Below are 19283 nucleotides of genomic sequence, written 5' to 3' on the forward strand. Positions count from 1 at the left end.
AAATCTGCAGTAATCCTTACTAGGGAAGGTTGTGAACTTAGGTTGGAATTTCGGGTCGAGATTCGAAAGCGAAAGGTTGTCATTCGAAAGCTGAGAACACACCCTTTCCGAACCTGTTTTCCGTTTTCGCTGCGGACCTACCAGTTTCGAGAAAAATAGGTTTTGAATTTGGGTTACTCTGGATTTTTTACTGATTTCTTCAATTAAAATGGGAATTTTGGATCGCGTGAACACTAAATCCTTAAATACAATTGAAACAATAGAAAATGTCGATTGAATGGCTCAGTGGTCTAAATTTAAAACTAATTTTTCTCGAAACTGGTAGGTCCGCAGCAAAAACGAAAAACAGACTCGGAAAAGACGTGTCCTCCGCTTTCGAATGATATAGGTCTCGACCGGAAACTCCAACCTAAGTTCACAACCTTAGTTAGTCATTAGAATTTCAGACAAACCGTAATCTACTGGGATTGTTTAGTTTCTAAAAACACAGTAATCATCGATCTTCATAGTTTCACTAAAAAACCGTAACCCAAACTACAGTAATCTTCGAGATTGGAAAATTTTTGAAAATCTCCGTAATTCTGAACTCGGGATTTTCCAAACCTACAGTAATCCTGAAATCCAAAAATCTCGAATTTTAAAACTACATTAATCTATAGTAATCCTAAGCTACAGTAATCCAGAAATAAATAAAAATGTGTTTATCTAGTATCAAAGTTTTGGTCCATTTTTCGAAAGTGATTTTTTTCGGAGTAATTTAAAAACACTTTTCTATAAAATTAAGAATTTCCACACCTTTTACCTAAATTTTGTTATATTTCAGAAGTGACACAATGACTTTGTGAACCAAGTTTTACGGTTTTCTAAAATGCTTGAAAACGTTTCCTGGAAGTTGACCTAACTCAAAATTTCGTTTAAAACTTTTTTAAATTTAAAGTGTTAATAATTTTTTTATAACGTCATAAAAGAAAGTTATTTCCTGAAACTTCTGAAAAACGTTCCTGAGATTTTTTTCTGATTTCCACAGTACTGGCGAATATAAATTTTAGATATATGTTTATTAGAAATCACAAAAAAGAGAAGTGAAAACAAAATTGAACAAAAAGAGAAGAAAAAAAATCGAAAATATTTGGCAGTGAAAGTTTTCTTTTCAAAAGGCTTACTGTAAATTGAGCAGTGATTCTTTTGGGATATGATGAGTCAGGATCTAGCACCAAAAAATGAAAAAAAAATGGAGAAAATATTAAAAATATACATACTCGAACGGGGGTTGGGGGTCAGAAATCAATAGAACTAGAAAAGAAAAAGGGAGGGAGAGGGAAGGGAGGTGGATCCTAAATCGTAGAAAAGGTAGATATGGAGCACTTGGGTTTTCTGGGATTGGGGAAGAAATATTGGATAGAAAATTTGGATTCTGATTTTTGAAGCACCGAAAAAAACTAGAAATGACAATTTAAAAGCTACAAGAAAAGTAGAAATGTGGCAGTTTTCATTGTGTAGATGGATGGTTCTTAACGACTTGAGTGTTCCTCTTTATGGCTTCTGTAATACTTCTCTTCTACGACATCTCCTTGTCCACGGTCTGAAAGTTTTGAGAGTTAAAGAATAAACAAGCGATAAGCTTCAAGAATTACCATTTGAAGAAGATGTGTAATTGTTAATACGGGCAATGGTGGTGTCAAGTGGCTCTGACACAAGATCGATCAGTTGTTCCGCCCATTTTCCGGATTTATCTTCTAAAAATTCTTAATTATGATTTGTTTATTGAAATAAATCTAGATTTTTTCTGGGCAGAAACAACTTTTGTTCGGATTAATTCAGCGTTTGAAAATAGTGATCTAAATCTATAGAACTCCATGCTAATTAAAAAATGATTACGAACGTTGGGTTGCAGAAGAGGAAGAAGCAGCACCTGCAGCAGTGGCTCCGGATGTTTGGGTGGCACCGCTAGTTGCTTGGGTTTGAGTTACATTTCTTGAGGATTGGAAGGTGTCTGAAAATCAGGGGATTCATGCTGGGAAAGTTAGAGCTTCTGTACATGTCATACCATGCTCTTAATAAATCAAAAATATTAGAAAAATGAACAAACCGTAATCGTAGTTGGAGTATCCTCTGGCTCTCGAACGCACTGTATCATATGCGTTGGTATCAGAACCATATCCAGCGGAAGTGGTGCCACGTGGCGTGGCTCCACGGACATCTGGAGAACGGCTCAAACTATCCAACTCCTTTGTCAAAGTGTGCAGAGCATCACGTCTGGCATAAGGAGTTGATGGTCCTGGACGAGAACCGTCTAAAAGTGTCTGACTGGCATACCGCCGCGGGCTTCCAACATCCGATCGAGATCGGTAGTTGTAGCGTTTCGCATAGGTATCAGTGCCAATCTGAGCGTCTTGAGCTGCTCGAGAAAGGTATGAAGATCCGGCGTGCGACATATGGTGACGGGAACGGCTGAGAGTTCCACCGGTTTGGAGATAAGAAGAGGATTGATGGGCAGCTTCTACAATGCAATGTTAGGATTAAGGAGAAGAGAGAAGAAAGATACACACTCAATTAAGAGGTTGCAATTGAAATCTTGGATGCTATTTAGAAAAAGTAACACATTTCAAGAATCGAGAAAAAAAGTGTGACATTCAAAAATACATACCTCTGTTGGCAGCCAAAGCGGACGCAGAAAGTGATCTTCTGTTTCTGCTCAATGAGTTGTATCCCTCTTCGGCGTCTTGTTTCAAATAGTCTCCTGGCTGAAAAGGGATTCAATGCATGCATCTACATCCTCATTAACTTACCGTGTAGTGTCTTCTCAATGTGCTTCTGCGTGATGTGCTTCCGATTTCTTCGAGCTCCTGAGCCAATTGAGCTCCAGTAGATGTCATAGTGGCTCCTTCTGGCTGTTGGTTGTCTGAAAAAAGTTATTGAGAAGAGTTTTAAAAAAACTAATCAGAATGAGCCAAATCTATTCCGAAAAAAAACTCACAAACGTGATATATCTTGGTGGAATGAATCTCATCTCCCTTGGTCTTCTCAAGAGAAGTCAATCTCTCGGTGAGTTCAGTCAATGATTGCTGGAGTCTTCTCGAGTCTTCGAATCTAGATCTATCTCCAACACGAGACGATGCTCCTTCCTTGAATCCATCAACGTATCCTTGCTTGAAATCTTCCTGTCCAGCATATTGTTCATCAAGACGAGAAACCAAAGATGGGGTGACACGGTCTCCGAAGATTCCAGAGTTTCCATCCTTGTATCCTTGAGCGAATCCAGCAGAGTATCCTCCGCCAGTTCTCTGAGCCAAGTTATGCATTGAAGTGGTCATTCCCGTCATTCCAGCATCCTTGAGCCCCTTGACATATCCCTCATGGAAACGATCGTCACGGGCTCCGTACTCATCATCCAAACGTCTTCTGGCAGCGTTGGCACTTCCCAGTTTGTTGGCATCCTTGTATCCCTTCATGTATCCATCTTCGAAATCTCCACGGGCTGAAAAAAAGGGTTCAAAGTTTCAGATTCTTTGCATTATCCATTCAACTGGGTGTGGTGTCAAATGGCCATCAACATCATCATCATCTATCAAAGTCGTTTCTCTTCTCGTTAATTCTCAATGACCACATTACACCACACCCAAAAAATAAAAGGAAACGGAAGAAGAGTCTAATCAAAAATCGATGAATCTCACCTCTTCCGTCGACAGCTCCTCTCATTTTGTCAAGACGAGATTCCAATTGTCTCATGTTCTCGTTCATTCCAGCCTTTTGCTCTTCAAGAAGTGGAGCATGTTGCCCATTGGTCACCAATCGGCTGTGCTCTTTTCTTGAACGATGACGACTGAAAATTTATATAATTAGAGGGATCGGAGGAAAGGAGTTCAAAAAGAGTACGGTATTTAAAGGTTCCAAATTTCAGAGTGGCGGATCTATCACTTCAGAAACTTTAGTTACCGTACTCTTCTTAAGCATGCAACTAGTTTTGAGTTACTATGAAACCTGTATTCGAAGGGACCCTTTTATAAAAGAGCCCTCTGAGAGGTACCTTGGAATAATATCCAGCTCTTCTAATACGGGTTTTACGGTACTTTCAATACATAGAAACTTATTCGAAAATAAAGAAGATTAGTTTGAAAAGGGGGGAAAAGTATTAACCGTTGAAGACACCAAGGAATACAACAGCAGAGAAGAGTGAGAAGAAGAGCAGCAAGAAGTGGGAGCAACAGCCACCACCATGGCCACGATGATGTGATGTATGGAGATGCTGAAATGACATGTTAGATGGTAATTAGGGGGAAAATACATTCCAGAGATTGGGTAGAGTTAATTTTTAGGTTTCAAAAAAACAACGCCATGCTCTTCCAACTAACTCTTTGCAATATTTATAAACCATCCAGATCAAACAACAGAGAACGAGAAGACAGATGATTGGAAGGAATATCCAAAGGAAGTAGATTTGGTTGAATAACCAATCCCAACCACGGACATCTGTATATTTTCAGATTTTGACTGTACAAATACTCACCATCGGGGTACGCTGCCATATCTAACAACTACAGAGTAATCAGTCACTATTTACTCACAAAATAATCAGAAGTCAAAATCAGTGTGAGAAAAGAAGGTGGGCGAAGGCCACACGGAGAAGAACAACCACACCCAAAAGAATCTATTTTTCTTCTTCTTCTCTTCCACTCTCTCTTCGCTTTCTACCTCTCTCTAATATCAATCAAAGCGTTGCTTTCCATGTTATCATTTCTACAACACAACCTCCTTTCCTCTTTTCTCGACCCTTTTTGGAGAAAAGCGAAGAGAGATGGGGTTATTGTTTGATTCGCATTATTTCTCGCTCCACTCTCTCTTTTTCCATGTTTCTCTTTTTCTTATAGCAATGCGTTTTGTTTGATTATCTAGGTTGAAGTGTGGCGGAACCCATCGGAAAGGAGAAATAAATGTTTTCAGGTTGAACGGAAAATTATAGGCTTGCCAAGACTAATTTGGTTTTTTTTTCAATGTGTTCGCGACTTGGGGTCGTTCGGATAAAAGTTGGAAAGTAGGCGCGGCTTACTATTTCTAATTGGAACGAAAACTGATGCCTATTTAAAATTTGGAATATTCTGGAAAAATGATTTTCTGTTCCCGAATTTTCTGACATCTTATTTTCATCAGCCCCACCCTGAAATGTGTCCCCTTCCAACATACCTCTGAGTCTTCCGACCAATGGAGCACCAGTGACATTCCAAATCGTATACACCTCATAGTTGTATTTCTTTCCTTTGACAAGTGGATAATTCAAGTATCCTCCAATCACACTTCCGTCTCCAATTCGAACCTTTCTTGGCTCTGGCAGAGTTTCCAAATTGAACGAGGCAGCCACGTAGTATGGAATCTTCATCTTGTTGGCTGTCACCTTATCAGTCAACTCGGTCCAATTGGTATCTCCTGGTGGATCACGCTCATCAACGACGACATAGTAACGGGTGACATTGTTTTCAGTAGCAGCTGGATTCACATCAACTTCCCAGAAGGTTCCTGGAGCTCCGATGTTGTCGACGAAGTATGGTGGTGGAACGATGCAACAACTACGACGGATCTGAAATAAATTCATATTGGGCGAGATTTTCAGATTAACAATTACATTGAGTGGCTCGCTGCTGGTCATCTTCTTTGGAGCCGACTTCCAGTGATTCCATTCTCCATCAACCTTGGCGCGAACCTGAAATTTTTGAATAAAAATCTTAATTTACTTGAAAAATAATTTTCATACCTGGAAGACGTATTCAGATGGGTTATGTGGAAGGTTGAACACAAGATAGCAGAGTCTTCCACATCCATCCTTTGGACACAAAAGTTCCTTAGCTGGTCGTGCCTCCTCTTCAGTCCAGATTCCATCGTGTTCCTTGACTCTCAAATATCTAACTTGGTAGTCAGATGCCATATCCAACTCGACTGGTTCCCAGGACATTGATACAGCGAAATCGGTCTTGTCGCACTGTTTCAGATTCTTGACGACGAACCAACCAGGTGGAAGGGTGGCATATGCTCCCCAGGCGACTTCGTTGTGATCCTTTGGAGTGAGAGTGACATTGTAAACTGTAGATGGATGAAGTCCACGAATGACGAACTCAGTTTGAGAGGCGTCCACGTCGAAGCTCTTGATTTGTTGGAGTCGGACGTTTCCGTAGACGGAATAGAGAGTGCGAGCAGTAAGAGTGTATCCGGAGTGAGCACGTCCCCAAACTGGTTCCCAAGCAACATTCAAAGTGGTTGGAGTTCTGTTGAGAAGACGAAGGATGTGTCTTTGTCCTGGAGCAAGAGTACTGTATGTTCCCCAGAGAATATGTCCGTATCCAGAGTTGGTTCCGGCTTGGACAGTGATGTTGTAGATGGTTTCTGGGCGAAGTCCCTCGAATTTGATCGAGTTTCCTGGATATGGAACAGTATAGTTCTTGGATGGTCCAGTCTTTCCGGTGGTTGGATCGAATGGAGCAATGGTGACACGATGGTGTGTGATGAGTTCTCTCTGTTCTGGATCGAAGATCTCTGGTGGCACCCAATCGACATGAAGCATGGTATCACTCTTTTCGATGAGATGGAGGTCAGTTGGAGCTGGAAGCCAGCTAAGAAGTCCCTCGGCGAAATCGGTGGTGGAGAAGACAGAAGAGATGAACCAAAGTTTGTTTCCTTCGGAAGTTCCTTGAACGGTGACATTGTATTGGGTGACGGAGTCCAAGTTTCTGAAGTGATAATCAGTAGTGTGTCCACTGACATCGAACTTCTTTGGATTCTGATCAAGAACTGAAGCCACAGATATGAAGAGATCGTATTTGTCGATCTTCTCTCCGATGACTGCTGGTGGTGTCCATTTGACCTTCAAATTGTCATGTCCTGCGGAGAGAAGCTTCAAGCTTCCACCCAAAAGTTCATTGTCGTCGTTTCTAGTAGTGGAGAAGTAATCGGAAGACCATTCTCCCCAGTTTCCAGATGAAGATTGTCCTTGAACTGCGAATCTATAAGTAGTGGATGGTTGAAGTCCCTTTATTGTGGCACAGAGATTGGCAGATGTGATGATTGGACTCTTGTATCCACTGCATGTAAGTTCATCTCCAGATAACTCGACTTCTGTTGGATTCGAGTCGTCGGCTCTAGGACTGTATCGGATTCTGTAGGCGGTAACGATAGCTTTTTCTGGGTATGGTGGAAGCCAGGTGAGTTGGATTTGTGTGGCTTTGGTTTGAACAGCAGTGAGTTCTCTTGGCGGTCCAAGTTCACTACCAGTGGTTCTGATTTCAAGAGAATCCGACCATGGTCCTGGTCCTTCGGCTGTGTAGGCACGAACCTTGATACGGTAGAGACTTCCTGGCTGGAGTTGATCAATCAGAGTGTTCTGACGGGGAGTAACTCCTTCACGAGTACCCTCATTCCACTCATCCAATCCAACCAATTCAAACTCGTATTGAGTGATGTTTCCATTTTGTTGAACACATTCTGGAGCATCCCACTTGAATCCAAGTTCGCTATCCTTTCGGACAGTCGATTGTAAGTTCTGTGGTGGTCCTGTTGGAACGTCGTTCTTGGTGCGGAAGGTTCTGACAGTCTTGGGAGTGACGATGGACGAATGAAGGGATGGTGGACGTCTTGGAGTGACAGTAACCTCGTAGAGGGATCCTGGTTGAAGGTTCTCCAGTGGAATCTGTTTCTCTTGGACATTAAGAAGCGTGACTGGTTCCTTGGCTCCAGTTTGTACTTCATTACATCCTCCAAGTTGTTTGAGCTTGTAGGTGATATCAACTCCATAGTTCCATTTTTGATCCTTATCCGGCAATTCCCATGTAACCAAAGCCTCTCTTGGTCCCTTTGGTTCAACAGTGACAAAGATTTCTCCAGGAAGTGATTGAGTGGTGATGCTGACTTTATCACTCCATTTCGAGAATTGTGGTTTTCCCATATCCTCAACAGTCTGGGTTCTGATCTTGACATCCCATTTGGTTCCTGGCTGAGTTGGAACAATCAACTCTGATGGGGCATCAGTGCTGACAGTCCAGTTTCCACGAGAAGTAGTGTTGACGAAATCGATAAGATATTCAACATTGTCACATCTCCATGTGCTCTCATCTGGTGGAGTCCAAGTGATCTTCAGGGTTTCAAAGTCCAAACTTTCGAGTTTTAATCCCTCTGGTGGAACCTCTGGCTTTCCACAAGAAGTGGTCTCCTTGGTTTCTGGTCCTGGTTGTCCTCTCTTATCATTCTTTCCAACAACACGAAGACGGAAGAAATACAAAGTTGCAGTTTCAAGTTGTTTCACAGTGATCTTGTAGTCTTGAGTCGACTTGCGATGCTTCACAACTCCATTGTATTCTTGCCATTCAGCATTATCATCTTCTGATTTGAATTCAAGGACGTATCCGACGACGTGAGTGGCTTGATCTTGTGGAAGTCCTTCCCATTTCAATGAGATCGAGTTGGAAGTCTTATCAGTAACCTCAAGTTCTCTCTCCAAAACTGGAATATTCTGTTGTTGAGTTCTCGATGTCAGCTCATCCGACCACTCGGACCAGCCTCCTCCTTCGGTATGCGCAGAAACTTGGATGTCGTATTCTTGTTCTGGGTCCAAATCGCTGAGTCTATAGCACAATCTGTCTTTCTTGTTCGAATCGGAGCATTCCAATCGGTCAGTCTCCACTCGGATCTCCCTGTAGTTGGCTTCTCCGGTTGGAGTGTATCTGACCTTGTAGAAATCAACATTTCCGTGTGGTGGAGTTGGTGGAAGCCATGAGATTTCAATCGCATGTGGGAATGTGGCCTCTTCTTGAAGATCAGTTGGAGCAGGTGGGTTTGTGGATTGAGTGGTAAATGGAACCCATTCACCGAATGGTCCCTCTCCTTCCTTATTGATTGCTCTAACTCTGATTTGGTATTGAGTGTATGGGATCAATTGATCAAGGTTGAGACGTTCAGTTGGATTGTGTCCAGTTGAGTTGTCTGCCCAAGTATCCATACTCCACAGCTCGTATTCGTAATCAGTGATCTTTCCATTTCTTTGCTCGCATTCTGGTTGAGCCCATGTGACATCAGCTCTGGATGAAGTGATAGATCCAACACGAACATTTTGTGGTGGTCCAGTCGGAGCAGCCTCTTCAGTTGTGACAGTGACAACAGAAGATTGTGGTCCAGCATGAGAAGTGTGAGCAACGACGTGGATCTCATAGGTGGAGTCTGGAAGAAGTCCTTCCAAAGTTTGTTCTTCATTTCTGACGTGCTTCTCAATTGGTGCAGCACTTCTTGGTCCACATTCTCCGATAGATTTGAGCTTGTAAGTGAGAGTGTATCCAGTGATAACTCCATTTGGATCACGTGGTGGCTTCCATCTAACGACAACACTTGTTGGTCCTTTTGGCTTGGCAGTTAGATCTTCAACTGCTCCTGGAGCTCCTTCGGCGGTTGTAATTTCCAATTCCTTACTCCATTCGGAGGATCCAGCGTCGTTTTCAGTACGGATTCTGACAATCCACTTAGTGTTTGACTTCGAATCGAAGAGATGTTCAATAGAAGAGCTTGGAAGATCGATTTGCTTTCTTGGTTGAGTTCCATTGATGTATTCCAACTTGTATCTGATAGCAGAACACTTCCATGAGTTTTGATTTGGTGCTTGCCATGAGACACGGACTTGCACATTGGATGGAGAAGCCAAGTTGAGATTGGTTGGTGGCGAAAGTGGGGCAGCGCATCCGGTACGAGCTTGAGCTTCAGGGGATGGTACTCCGACTCTCTGGCGGTGATCAACAACCTTGATTCTGACAAAGTAGAGAGTGTCAGAATCGAGACCAGTCAATTTCTTGAAGTAGGTGGATTTAACAGAATCGTGGTTGGTGACTCCTCCGATTTCTTGCCAGACTGGAGTGTCGGAATTTCTGATCTCAATGATGTATCCCTTGACGCGGTTCTTTGGATCCAAGACGGCGTTCCATTGGACATCAAGAGCATTTGCACCATCTGGGGTTACGGTTGGCATTGTTCCAACAACTGGAATGTTGAATGGATCTGTGGTGTAACGAGTCCAGATTTCTCTTCCGAATCCTTGTTTGGTTCCAGCAGAAATCGAGATGTTGTAAGAGGTTTCTGGATTCAAATCTTCAAAGAGATGAGTCAAAGTTGGATGATTGACAACTTGAGTTCTCTTCTTATCGTTGACATCATCAAGAGAAACAATCGAAACACGATATTGGGTAACGTATCCCTTTGGATCGACTGGTGGAATCCATCTTATATGAAGAGAGTGATCAGTCTTCTCAATGAGATGAATGGCTCTTGGAGCGTCTGGAAGAACTTGAAGAGTGTTGGCAATGACCAAGGAAGACCATGGTCCGTAGCTTCCTCCTTCGATTCTCGTAGCAACTTGAACCTTGAACTGCTGTCCAGACTCCAATCCAGTAGCATTATAGCAGAAGCGTGGACTTTCTCCAGGACACTTGAGAAGTGGATCCTTGACTCCCTTCTCATTCTCAATCCAGTTTTCAGATGGAATCTGTTGATAACGGATCTTGTAAGCGTCATGTGGTCCGTATGGTGGGTATGGTGGGAGCCATGAAACCATGAAGAAGTCAGTTCCTTCTTGAGCAACAACCAAGTCTTGTGGTGGGAGTGGAGCTTGTGCCTTGGCTGTCATGACAACCAAGTTCTCTGTGTTCGGTCCTCCTCCGATTGAGTTGTAGGCCTTGACTCTCATGACGTATTTGGTGTATGGGGTCAATCCATCGATAGTGACACGAAGATCAGAGGTGTTAGCGATTTGTCTCTCGAGTTTAGCCCAGTCATCTTGTCCAAGAATCTCGTATTCGTAGTTGACAATGTGTCCGTGTCTTTGAGAGCAATCAACTGGCTCCCATTGGAAGGACAGAGAACGTTCAAGAGCATAGGTAGATTCCAAGTTGAGTGGTGGAGACGATGGTGGTTGTTGTTCAGTAGACACCTCTTTGGTCTCCTCTGGTCCCAATTCAGTGGTTCTAGCTCTGACACGTACTTCATAAAGAGAGTATGGCAAGAGTCCAGTGATGGTGTAGTCAAGATCTTTGTGATTGTAAACAGTGACAAAATCTCTGCTGACATCTCTTGGTTCCTCTTCTGGACAGGCGAGACGATGCTTCAGACGGTAGGAGATGTCGTATCCGACAATTGTTCCACGTTGAACAAGTGGAGCAAGCCATTGGACATGAACCTCATTTGGTGAGAGAGCCTTGACACGGAGATCTCTGACGGATCCTGGAGCTCCTTGACGAGTGGTGATGGATTGTTCTGGAGACCATTGACTGGATCCAACTTGGTTGGTGGCACGGAGCTTCACAACCCAGCGTTGGTTTGGCTCGGCTGGGAAAGTGTACTCGGTTTGATCTCCTGGAACAGTCAGAATCTTCTCTGGCTGGTTTCCAACTCTGTAGCTAATCTCAACATTCATTTGATCACACATCCAGGTGTTCTTAGCTGGGCGAGCCCATGATACTCTGACTTCGTTGGTTGATGGAGCATCGACACGAACTCCTTGTGGTGGGGAAGTTGGTGGAGAGCATTTGGTTCTGGCACGAACTTCGGGGGAGGGGTTGCTCTGTTCGTTTTGTTGAGAAACAACACGAACTCTCAGATCGACGACAGCGTTAGTTGGAAGTCCATCGACAGTAGCGGTGTAGGTGGTCTGAGATGGATGAGCTGGAATACGACGGTTGTATTGTTGCCAGGCTCCTCCTTCGAGACGATATTCAACTATGAATCCACCAGCCTCACGGTTACGAGATTCCCATTCGATGGTAATGGAAGTTGGTTCTTCAGCAATGACTCTTGGAGCCATGGAGAGAGCGGTGAGAGCAGCTGCATCAGTGGTCATAACAGCGGCGGTTCCTCCACACATTTCTTTGTGAGTGGCAGCGGAAACAGTCACATTGTAGGTGGTTCTTGGACGCAAGTTGTCAATTCTGTATTGGTAAGTGGCACGATCCACGTTGAAGGTTTGGGCTCTTTGAGATCCGTCTTGTGGAACAACGACAATCTTGAAAGCAGTGACTCTGTTCTTATCATCTGGACGAACATCCCAGTTAATATGAAGAGAGTTTTCAGATCCTCCGATCTTTCTGACGTACAAAACTTGGACAGCAGAGTCAGTGACCTTAGTTCTCTCTGGTGGTGAATACGGTCCCCATCCGGAGTCCTTGACGTGAGCGGAAACTTGGAAGTCATAGGTCTGTTCTGGCTTCAAGTTCTCGATTCTTCCACAGTGAAGTCTGGCTCCTGGTGGCGATTGTGGCAAGTTTTGTCTCTCGATTTGGCGTTGTTGGCATGGTGATACAGCTGGGAATTGACGTTCTTGGAATTGCTGTGTTCCGGTTGGAGCATATCTGCACTTGTACTTATCAACATATCCTGGATTTGGATATGGAGATTGCCAGACGAGTTGAGCATTGTTTGCTCCGGTGTGAAGAACCTTGACGAATCCTGGAGCTTGAACATTCTGTTGACCAGCAGATGTTTGGAATGGAACTTCCGTTGACCATGGTCCAGGTCCGCGAGCAGTGTAAGCACGAACTTTGACGTTGTAGCGAGTTTGTGGTTGAAGGTTTTCGATTCTGGCACGAGTTCCACGGATGTTCTCAGTGGTCTTCTGAACAGTTTGACGACGATCTCCAGCAGTAACTTCATACTCGTATTCAGTGATTTCTCCGTTAGTTTGGAGACATGGTGGGGCTTGCCAGGAAATGCTGACATCAGTTGGACGGATCTCTTCAGTACGAAGGTACAATGGAGCACCACCTGGAGCAGCTTGATCAGTTTGGATCTCAAGAGAAACACGCTCTCCAGCTCCGACATCAGACTTAGCGGCAACTCCAACACGGTATTTGGAATGTGGGTGGAGTCCTGTGATGGTGAAGTGTGACCCGTTGACAGTGATGGTACGTGGAGCTTCTTGGTTGTTGTCACAGTTTCCTCTGGAGATGAGTTGATAGGTGACTTCATATTGAGTGATTCTTCCATTTGGATTCATTGGTGGTTGCCAACTGCATTGAAGAGAATCTGGTCCGATTGGTTGAACACGGAGATTAGCAACAGCTCCTGGAGCCACTCCTTGGGTTTGGGCAGATTGAGCTCTAGAGAATTGGGATTCTCCGGCTGGGTTGGCGGCTTGAACTTCGAAGTTCCATTGGGTGTAGGGATCGGAATCGAAGACAACAAAGTTTTCTCCATTCGTCAAGTTCTTGAATCCTTGATTTTGTGGAGTAGAATACTTGACAATGTACCACAAACGATCGCAATTCCATTCGGATTCGTGAAGTGGAGCCCATTGAACACGGATTTGGGTTGGTCCAAGTGGTGAAACTTGAACGTCAGCTGGAGCTCTTCTTGGGGCTTTGCATTGAGATTGGGTTTGAACTTGCACAACCGAAGAAGTGTAGGCGTTTCCTCTGTTTGGATCCTTTGCAACAATTCTGACTTGGTAGGTATGTCCTTGTGGAAGCTCTCCAAGATCCACAGAATATGGACGTTGCCATCCATTGTATGGAATTGGGTTACGATGTTGTCTCCAGTTCTGTTCAGTGGTTGCCTTCCATTCCAAAACGAATGATTCGATAAGATCGTTGGTGTGCTCTTTGGATCTCCATGAAATGATTGGTTTTCCTTGACGATAGTTGACATCTGGACCAATAATCAATTCACCTCCTGGTGGTGTTTTAGCCTGTGAAGCTGGAGTCCATGCAGAGTGTCCAGCAGAGTTGATGGCACGGATCTTAACAGACCACATTTGGTTTGGAGCAGAGTTGAAAATATGAGAAGTTTGATGGCTTCCTAGAACGACGGCTGGTTGTCCACGTGGTTCTTCTGGTTGGATCTCGAATTGAATATCAGAACATCCCCATGTGGATTGTGGTGGAAGAGCCCAGGAGACACGAACGTGGCTGGCATCTGGAGCGGCGACTTGGAGATGGGATGGAGTGTGTGTTGGTGCTGAAAATATATATGATTGAATGTTTTGAATGAAATGAAAACTCACGAGAGCAGCTGCTCTTGGCACTTGATTGAGCAGAAGTGTACATGACATAAGAGTTACGATCCAAAACTTGAACATGAATGAAATAAGCATTTCCTCGTTCAAGTCCAGTCAACGTTTGGGTGTATTCCATGTTGTCTCCAACGTATGGAACAAGTTGTCCATAGGTTTTCCATCCAGAGTTTTCACTGCGGAATTGAACATGATATCCATAGACACCACGTCCTTCTCCCTCGGACTTCCACTTTACAATCAAATCATTGTCTTGGGCAAGGACTCGTGGAGTGGAAACGAGAGCTGAAAATTTCAGAGTTTTTGAGTGAAACTGAAAAGGAGAAGTTGTTAGAGTAGAAGTCGAACTCATGCGCAATTCTTTGGTTTTCGGAGAAAAATCAAAAGGTTTTAATTTAAAGGCTTTTGGAGTTGTTGAATTCAGAGAATTATTTGTTTTATAGTTACATCATCTAATGGTAGGGGTGAAACAGAAAATGGAATTCTAGTTAATTTTGCATTCGGAACTGAAAAGTAGCATGTTATCAGAGGTTTAAAGGGTAATTAACGGTTTTTAGAGTTTTACAGTTCGTTATGAAAATATAGAAGAGAAGTGGAAAATTGAGGAGAGGGTTGTTTCAAAATGATAAACCAAGCACCACACACGGTTTACTGCACCTTCACCAGAGTCCGTTGCTCTGAGTGGCGAGTTTGAGAATTGCCCTTGGCACCAGAAATCAGTTCTTGGATCACAAACACTGCGCTTTTGGCGGGTTGCTGTATGAGAATAGAGTTTTGAAAAAGAAAAATACATAAAATTGATAAAAATCATGACATGACATCACAAGAGAATCTGAATTTGGAAAAACAGGAGGTGGGAATAACTTACATTGTTGAGCAGTTGATGAGAAGATGGCGTCACGAGATGGAGTTCCAGATCCAGCAGTGTTCACCCCACGAACCTAAAATACTTATTTACTTTGAAAGCTTTTTAAAATTTGGTTCTAAAGCCTCTTACCTGAACTCTCCAGTCTCCTTGGGAAGATCCAGAGATATCGACACTACGGTCGCTTCCTGGAACTCTTTGGTTGATGGATTGTCCGTTTTGTTTTCCTGTGATGAAGAAGTACGATTGGCAGTCTCCACTTTCCTGACTGGATTCCCAAGAAACACGGACGGTTTGGTCAGAAACACGTTCCAGACGAACGTTCTCTGGGGCAGATGGAACTGAAATTGCTTTTAAAAATTAGACGGATCCTCAGTTTTTGATCCTCACCTTGACACAAAACAGAGAAAGATGCGGATGGTGAAGTGGCAACAGTCGATCGGGATGAATCCAAAGCACGTACTCTCACCAAATAAGTGGAAGCGACGTTGAGTTGACCCAATGGAAGACGGTAGTGTGTCTGAGATTGTTCGTTCTCAACCGATGGCTCAACGGCTCTCCATGATCGTTCGTCGGTCGTTCGGATGTCGACTTGGTATTCGGCGACAGTGGAACGGTCTCCGATCACTGACCAATACGCAACAGATCGGGAAGCCGACTGTTCGATTCGTGGTTGAGTGATTGTGACTCCTTGGGTGTTGGATGATGCGGATCCATCTAGAAATCAAGTTTATCAAGAACTGTTAATTGAGAATTCATTAATGTTAGTACCAAGTTGAACTAGAGTGAAGTGCAATGGGTTACTGGATGGTAGTTCTTCTCCGTTGGTTAGTTGATACGATATCTGTTAAGAATATATTCACTCGGTTAGTCTTTTTCATTCAAATTACACTGCTTATGTAATGAACTCCAAAGAATAGTCCCTTCAATTGATAACAGTAATCTTCTGGATCAGCAATTCCACGTGGGCACTCGAAGTGATCAGGTCCTCCGACCAATTTGATCCATTTATTGGAGCTAACTTCCTTGTACATCAATCTATTTGAAATTAAATATGTGTTAAACATTTCACAGCTACACAAACTTGAATTTACTTATTATCTGAGAATGTAGTGTTAACGGTGTCCATACAAGATAAGAACATGGTGGCGAGAGAACGATTCGCAACTTAAAAATATTGAGTGGATCTATAAAAGAAGAGCTAAGGGTTAGAGGAAAATCGGAAAATTTGTAGAAACAAACCTTTGATTAAGTGTTTAGCTTGTCGCTTCACTCTTAGAAGCTGGTTAAGTTCTCCCAGTTCTCCTGTTAAAAAGTTATAGAGATTAGAATTCAAAGAACACAGTTAGAATGATAGGAAAGTTGATGTTTGTATCAAAAAATCAGAATTAGAGATAGTTATGAAAACACACAGTCATAGTGAAGACGTTGAAGTTTAAACTTAGTGTCAGTATTTTTACCTGATGAGACACTTCCGGCGATTGCGGTCTCGATGATCACATCCTTACTCCATTGAGAATGTCCATTCACACTTCTGGATCTTACTTTGAACGTGTAATCAACATTCTGTCTCAATCCCCTAATGATGACATGTGGAGCTCCAACATAAGATGCTCCTTTGGCTGGAGCATTTTGAGAAGCTTCGTAGACAATGTATTCATATCCATCAATTGGGGTATGAGTCTCATCACATTGTGGTACATCCCATTCGAGCTTGATGGATTCAGAATCAACATCGGTGGATCTGATGTTAGTTGGAACTCCAGCAGATCCGACGCAAGATGACTCGGCGGCTTCTCCAACGGTAAGTTCTTCGGTTCTGGCGACAACTTTGTTTTGGTCATCAATAGCAACAATTCTAACGGTGTAATATGGTGCAGTCATTTGAGAAAGAGCCACGGAATAGTCTCCGGATCCCTCAGCTACTCCTTTCTGTTCACTGGTTCTCCATGTGGTCTCATTTGGAAGTCTGTACTCCAAAATGAACTTGCTGACAGTGATCGAGGTAGCTGGAAGTTTCCAGTGAACTGCGAACTGTTGTTTTCCTTGATCAACGACTTGTGGTTTCTCTTCCCAGCTTTCAATTCCTCCGGATGTGGTGTAAGCCTCAATTTGGTAGACCTGCTTTGGTTCATGGTCCACAAAAGCGATGACTCCAATGGTGTATTTGGTGCTTGGGCGGAGTCCGGTAAGAGCAAAAGAGCTAAGTGCTGGCTCGACACGACGGCGCTCGACCCGTCTTGAGTCTTCATCAACCTCCACGGCGGTGACCTGGATCAATTAAATTGAAAAAATGAGAAAATAATGGTCTGTCTTACCTCGTAATGTTGAAGTCTAGGATCCATGAATGGTTGCCAGCTAACACGAAGTTCCGAATCGGTACGGTAGAGAAGTTGAATGGCATTGGAAATCGGAAGGGCGTCTCCCTTGGTCTTTGCCTCTAGAACTTCCGAATTCCATGGTCCAACATTGCGGCTACGATCGACAGCACGCACTTTGACACTGTAGAATGTGCCTGGCAAGAGATTGGTGACAGAGACATGCGGCTGAGTAACAGTTTGTCTGTGAACATCGAATGGAGCAGAGACACCAGTCAATTCAACTTGATAGTCTCCAACGACACCGCAGTCTGGAACATCCCATTTGATGGCAAGAGAGTATTGAGCGACTTCTGTGACTACTGGATAACGAGGAGCAGTCAAGTCATCTGAAATTCAAGAAATTAATGTAACATCAACTTTTTCATACTCCTTACCATTTTCACACTTAATGGACACAATTTCATTGTGGGCACGAATTTCGGGAGTCTCGACAAGAACCTCATTATTCTCACCGATAACCTTGATACGGACGAGATAAGAGATTCCGGTCGGTAGTTTTGGTATCTGTACACGGTACTGATGGTTCGGTCCCTTGTACGGAATGATTCCCGGGTGCAATTGCCATTCTCCACTTCTTTCCGGGCGGTATTCGACGAGGAATCCTTTCACTTCTGAGTCAGCGTGATCTCCTGAAAGTATTTGGGTGAATTCGGTTAGATAAAATAGAAGATGTACCAGTTTGAATTCCTTCCCATTCGACTGTGAGAAGACTATCTGTTCCACTTTGGCGTTTAACTCTGACGTCTGAAAAATTCAAAGTTCTAACTTTTCAAAACTTTCTCTTTTTATATCTTTTTCTGCCCTCTGACCAAAACCAATTCTTTAAAAACCTAAATCCCCTAGTAAATGTCATGTAATAAAAAAGTCAAGTTCTGTTCAGATTCGTATCGTCTGATGCAGATTAATTGCTCAACGTGCTGGCTCGAAAACATAATATGAATCTTTTTAATTGCGGTATTTAGAACTTTCTTTAATCAGAAAATTAGGTTCTGAAATTGATTTCAACTGAAAGTTTTGAAACAAAAGTAAACAAGGGTCTGAGTCAGATTAATAATTACACTCTCATAGAAGGTCACCCCACTTTGAGCCAATATATCTCGGTTCCTGTGAAAGATGTCAAAAAGTTGTCAACTGACAAAATGTTTATCATAATATCAAAAAATATTTTGTCAATTGACAACTTTTTGATATCTTTCACAGAAATCGAGATATATGAGCTCAAAGTTGGCGGTTTGGGTGGTCTTCTATTAGAGGGTTTACGGTAAATGCTTTCCTCTGAATTCTACACTCCCATTATCAGTACCATAACTCCGGTCTGCTAACAGTCTTATTGTGTGAAGTTTGGTACAAAATACAGGCCAAAATGTGTCGAATGTTAGTCATCCCTTACACAGGGTAACAGTCTAAAAACCGGTGATGACCGCAAACTGAACGTGTGTTCTGTCTGACTAGGTGGTCAGTTTCATACTAGTTTTTTCGTAATATTCAAAGCCAAAATATTGGAGACTTACTGGAGTTTAATGCTACACTTGCTACTGTAAATAACTGAAGATACCATATCCCGAGGGAGAGGAGAAGGAGACCCCTCGAACGGAGACCCATCCTAGTGAGAAGTCCTGGAAAAAAACAGTGATTGATGGCAAAAAAAAGTGATAAGAAGAAAAGAATGTGAAAACAGGAAATACATAATAATCGAAAGCAAAACCGTTTAGTCCATCCAAGTCAAAAAGGGAAAATTGAGGAAAAGGAGAAGAAGAAGTGGAAGGAGAATTATTTGATACCGGTGGAGGGGGGGGGGGGCATGAATCAAAACTACATAGTAGATTAAATGGATCTAGTAGCAGTACCAGAACAACCATTCTTTTTTTTCTGTGTTCGTTTTTTGGGAGGGCATTGTTTATTGTCGAATAAGCAGCGATAATTGGGTAAGGGAGGAGGACAACGGGAAATGAAACTTTTGACGAGATTTGGTTGTACACGGATTCAAAATGTTTGAAGAGTTTCAAAAGTGACAGGA

General features: G+C 43.0%; 1 protein-coding gene across 1 annotated transcript; it reads right to left on the bottom strand.

Annotated features, from left to right (window-relative positions):
* Positions 1 to 1511: 1511 nt before the first annotated feature.
* On the bottom strand, positions 1512 to 18868 carry Cbr-let-805 (the record flags this gene model as incomplete). Its single annotated transcript, XM_002641490.2, has 26 exons — positions 1512 to 1582; positions 1635 to 1736; positions 1883 to 1993; positions 2090 to 2500; positions 2648 to 2744; positions 2790 to 2902; positions 2978 to 3478; positions 3675 to 3823; positions 4066 to 4246; positions 4330 to 4470; positions 5182 to 5695; positions 5747 to 13965; positions 14012 to 14305; positions 14657 to 14776; positions 14889 to 14961; positions 15018 to 15226; positions 15276 to 15602; positions 15657 to 15729; positions 15776 to 15923; positions 15970 to 16072; positions 16128 to 16190; positions 16346 to 17156; positions 17204 to 17592; positions 17641 to 17895; positions 17942 to 18010; positions 18778 to 18868. 26 exons carry the CDS (start codon positions 18866 to 18868, stop codon positions 1512 to 1514), a joined length of 13635 nt encoding a protein of 4544 aa, XP_002641536.2.
* Between the last annotated feature and the right edge of the window lie 415 nt (positions 18869 to 19283).

This window comes from Caenorhabditis briggsae (genome assembly GCF_000004555.2).
Source record: "Caenorhabditis briggsae complete genome, chrIII, whole genome shotgun sequence".
Lineage (NCBI taxonomy): Eukaryota > Metazoa > Nematoda > Chromadorea > Rhabditida > Rhabditidae > Caenorhabditis > Caenorhabditis briggsae.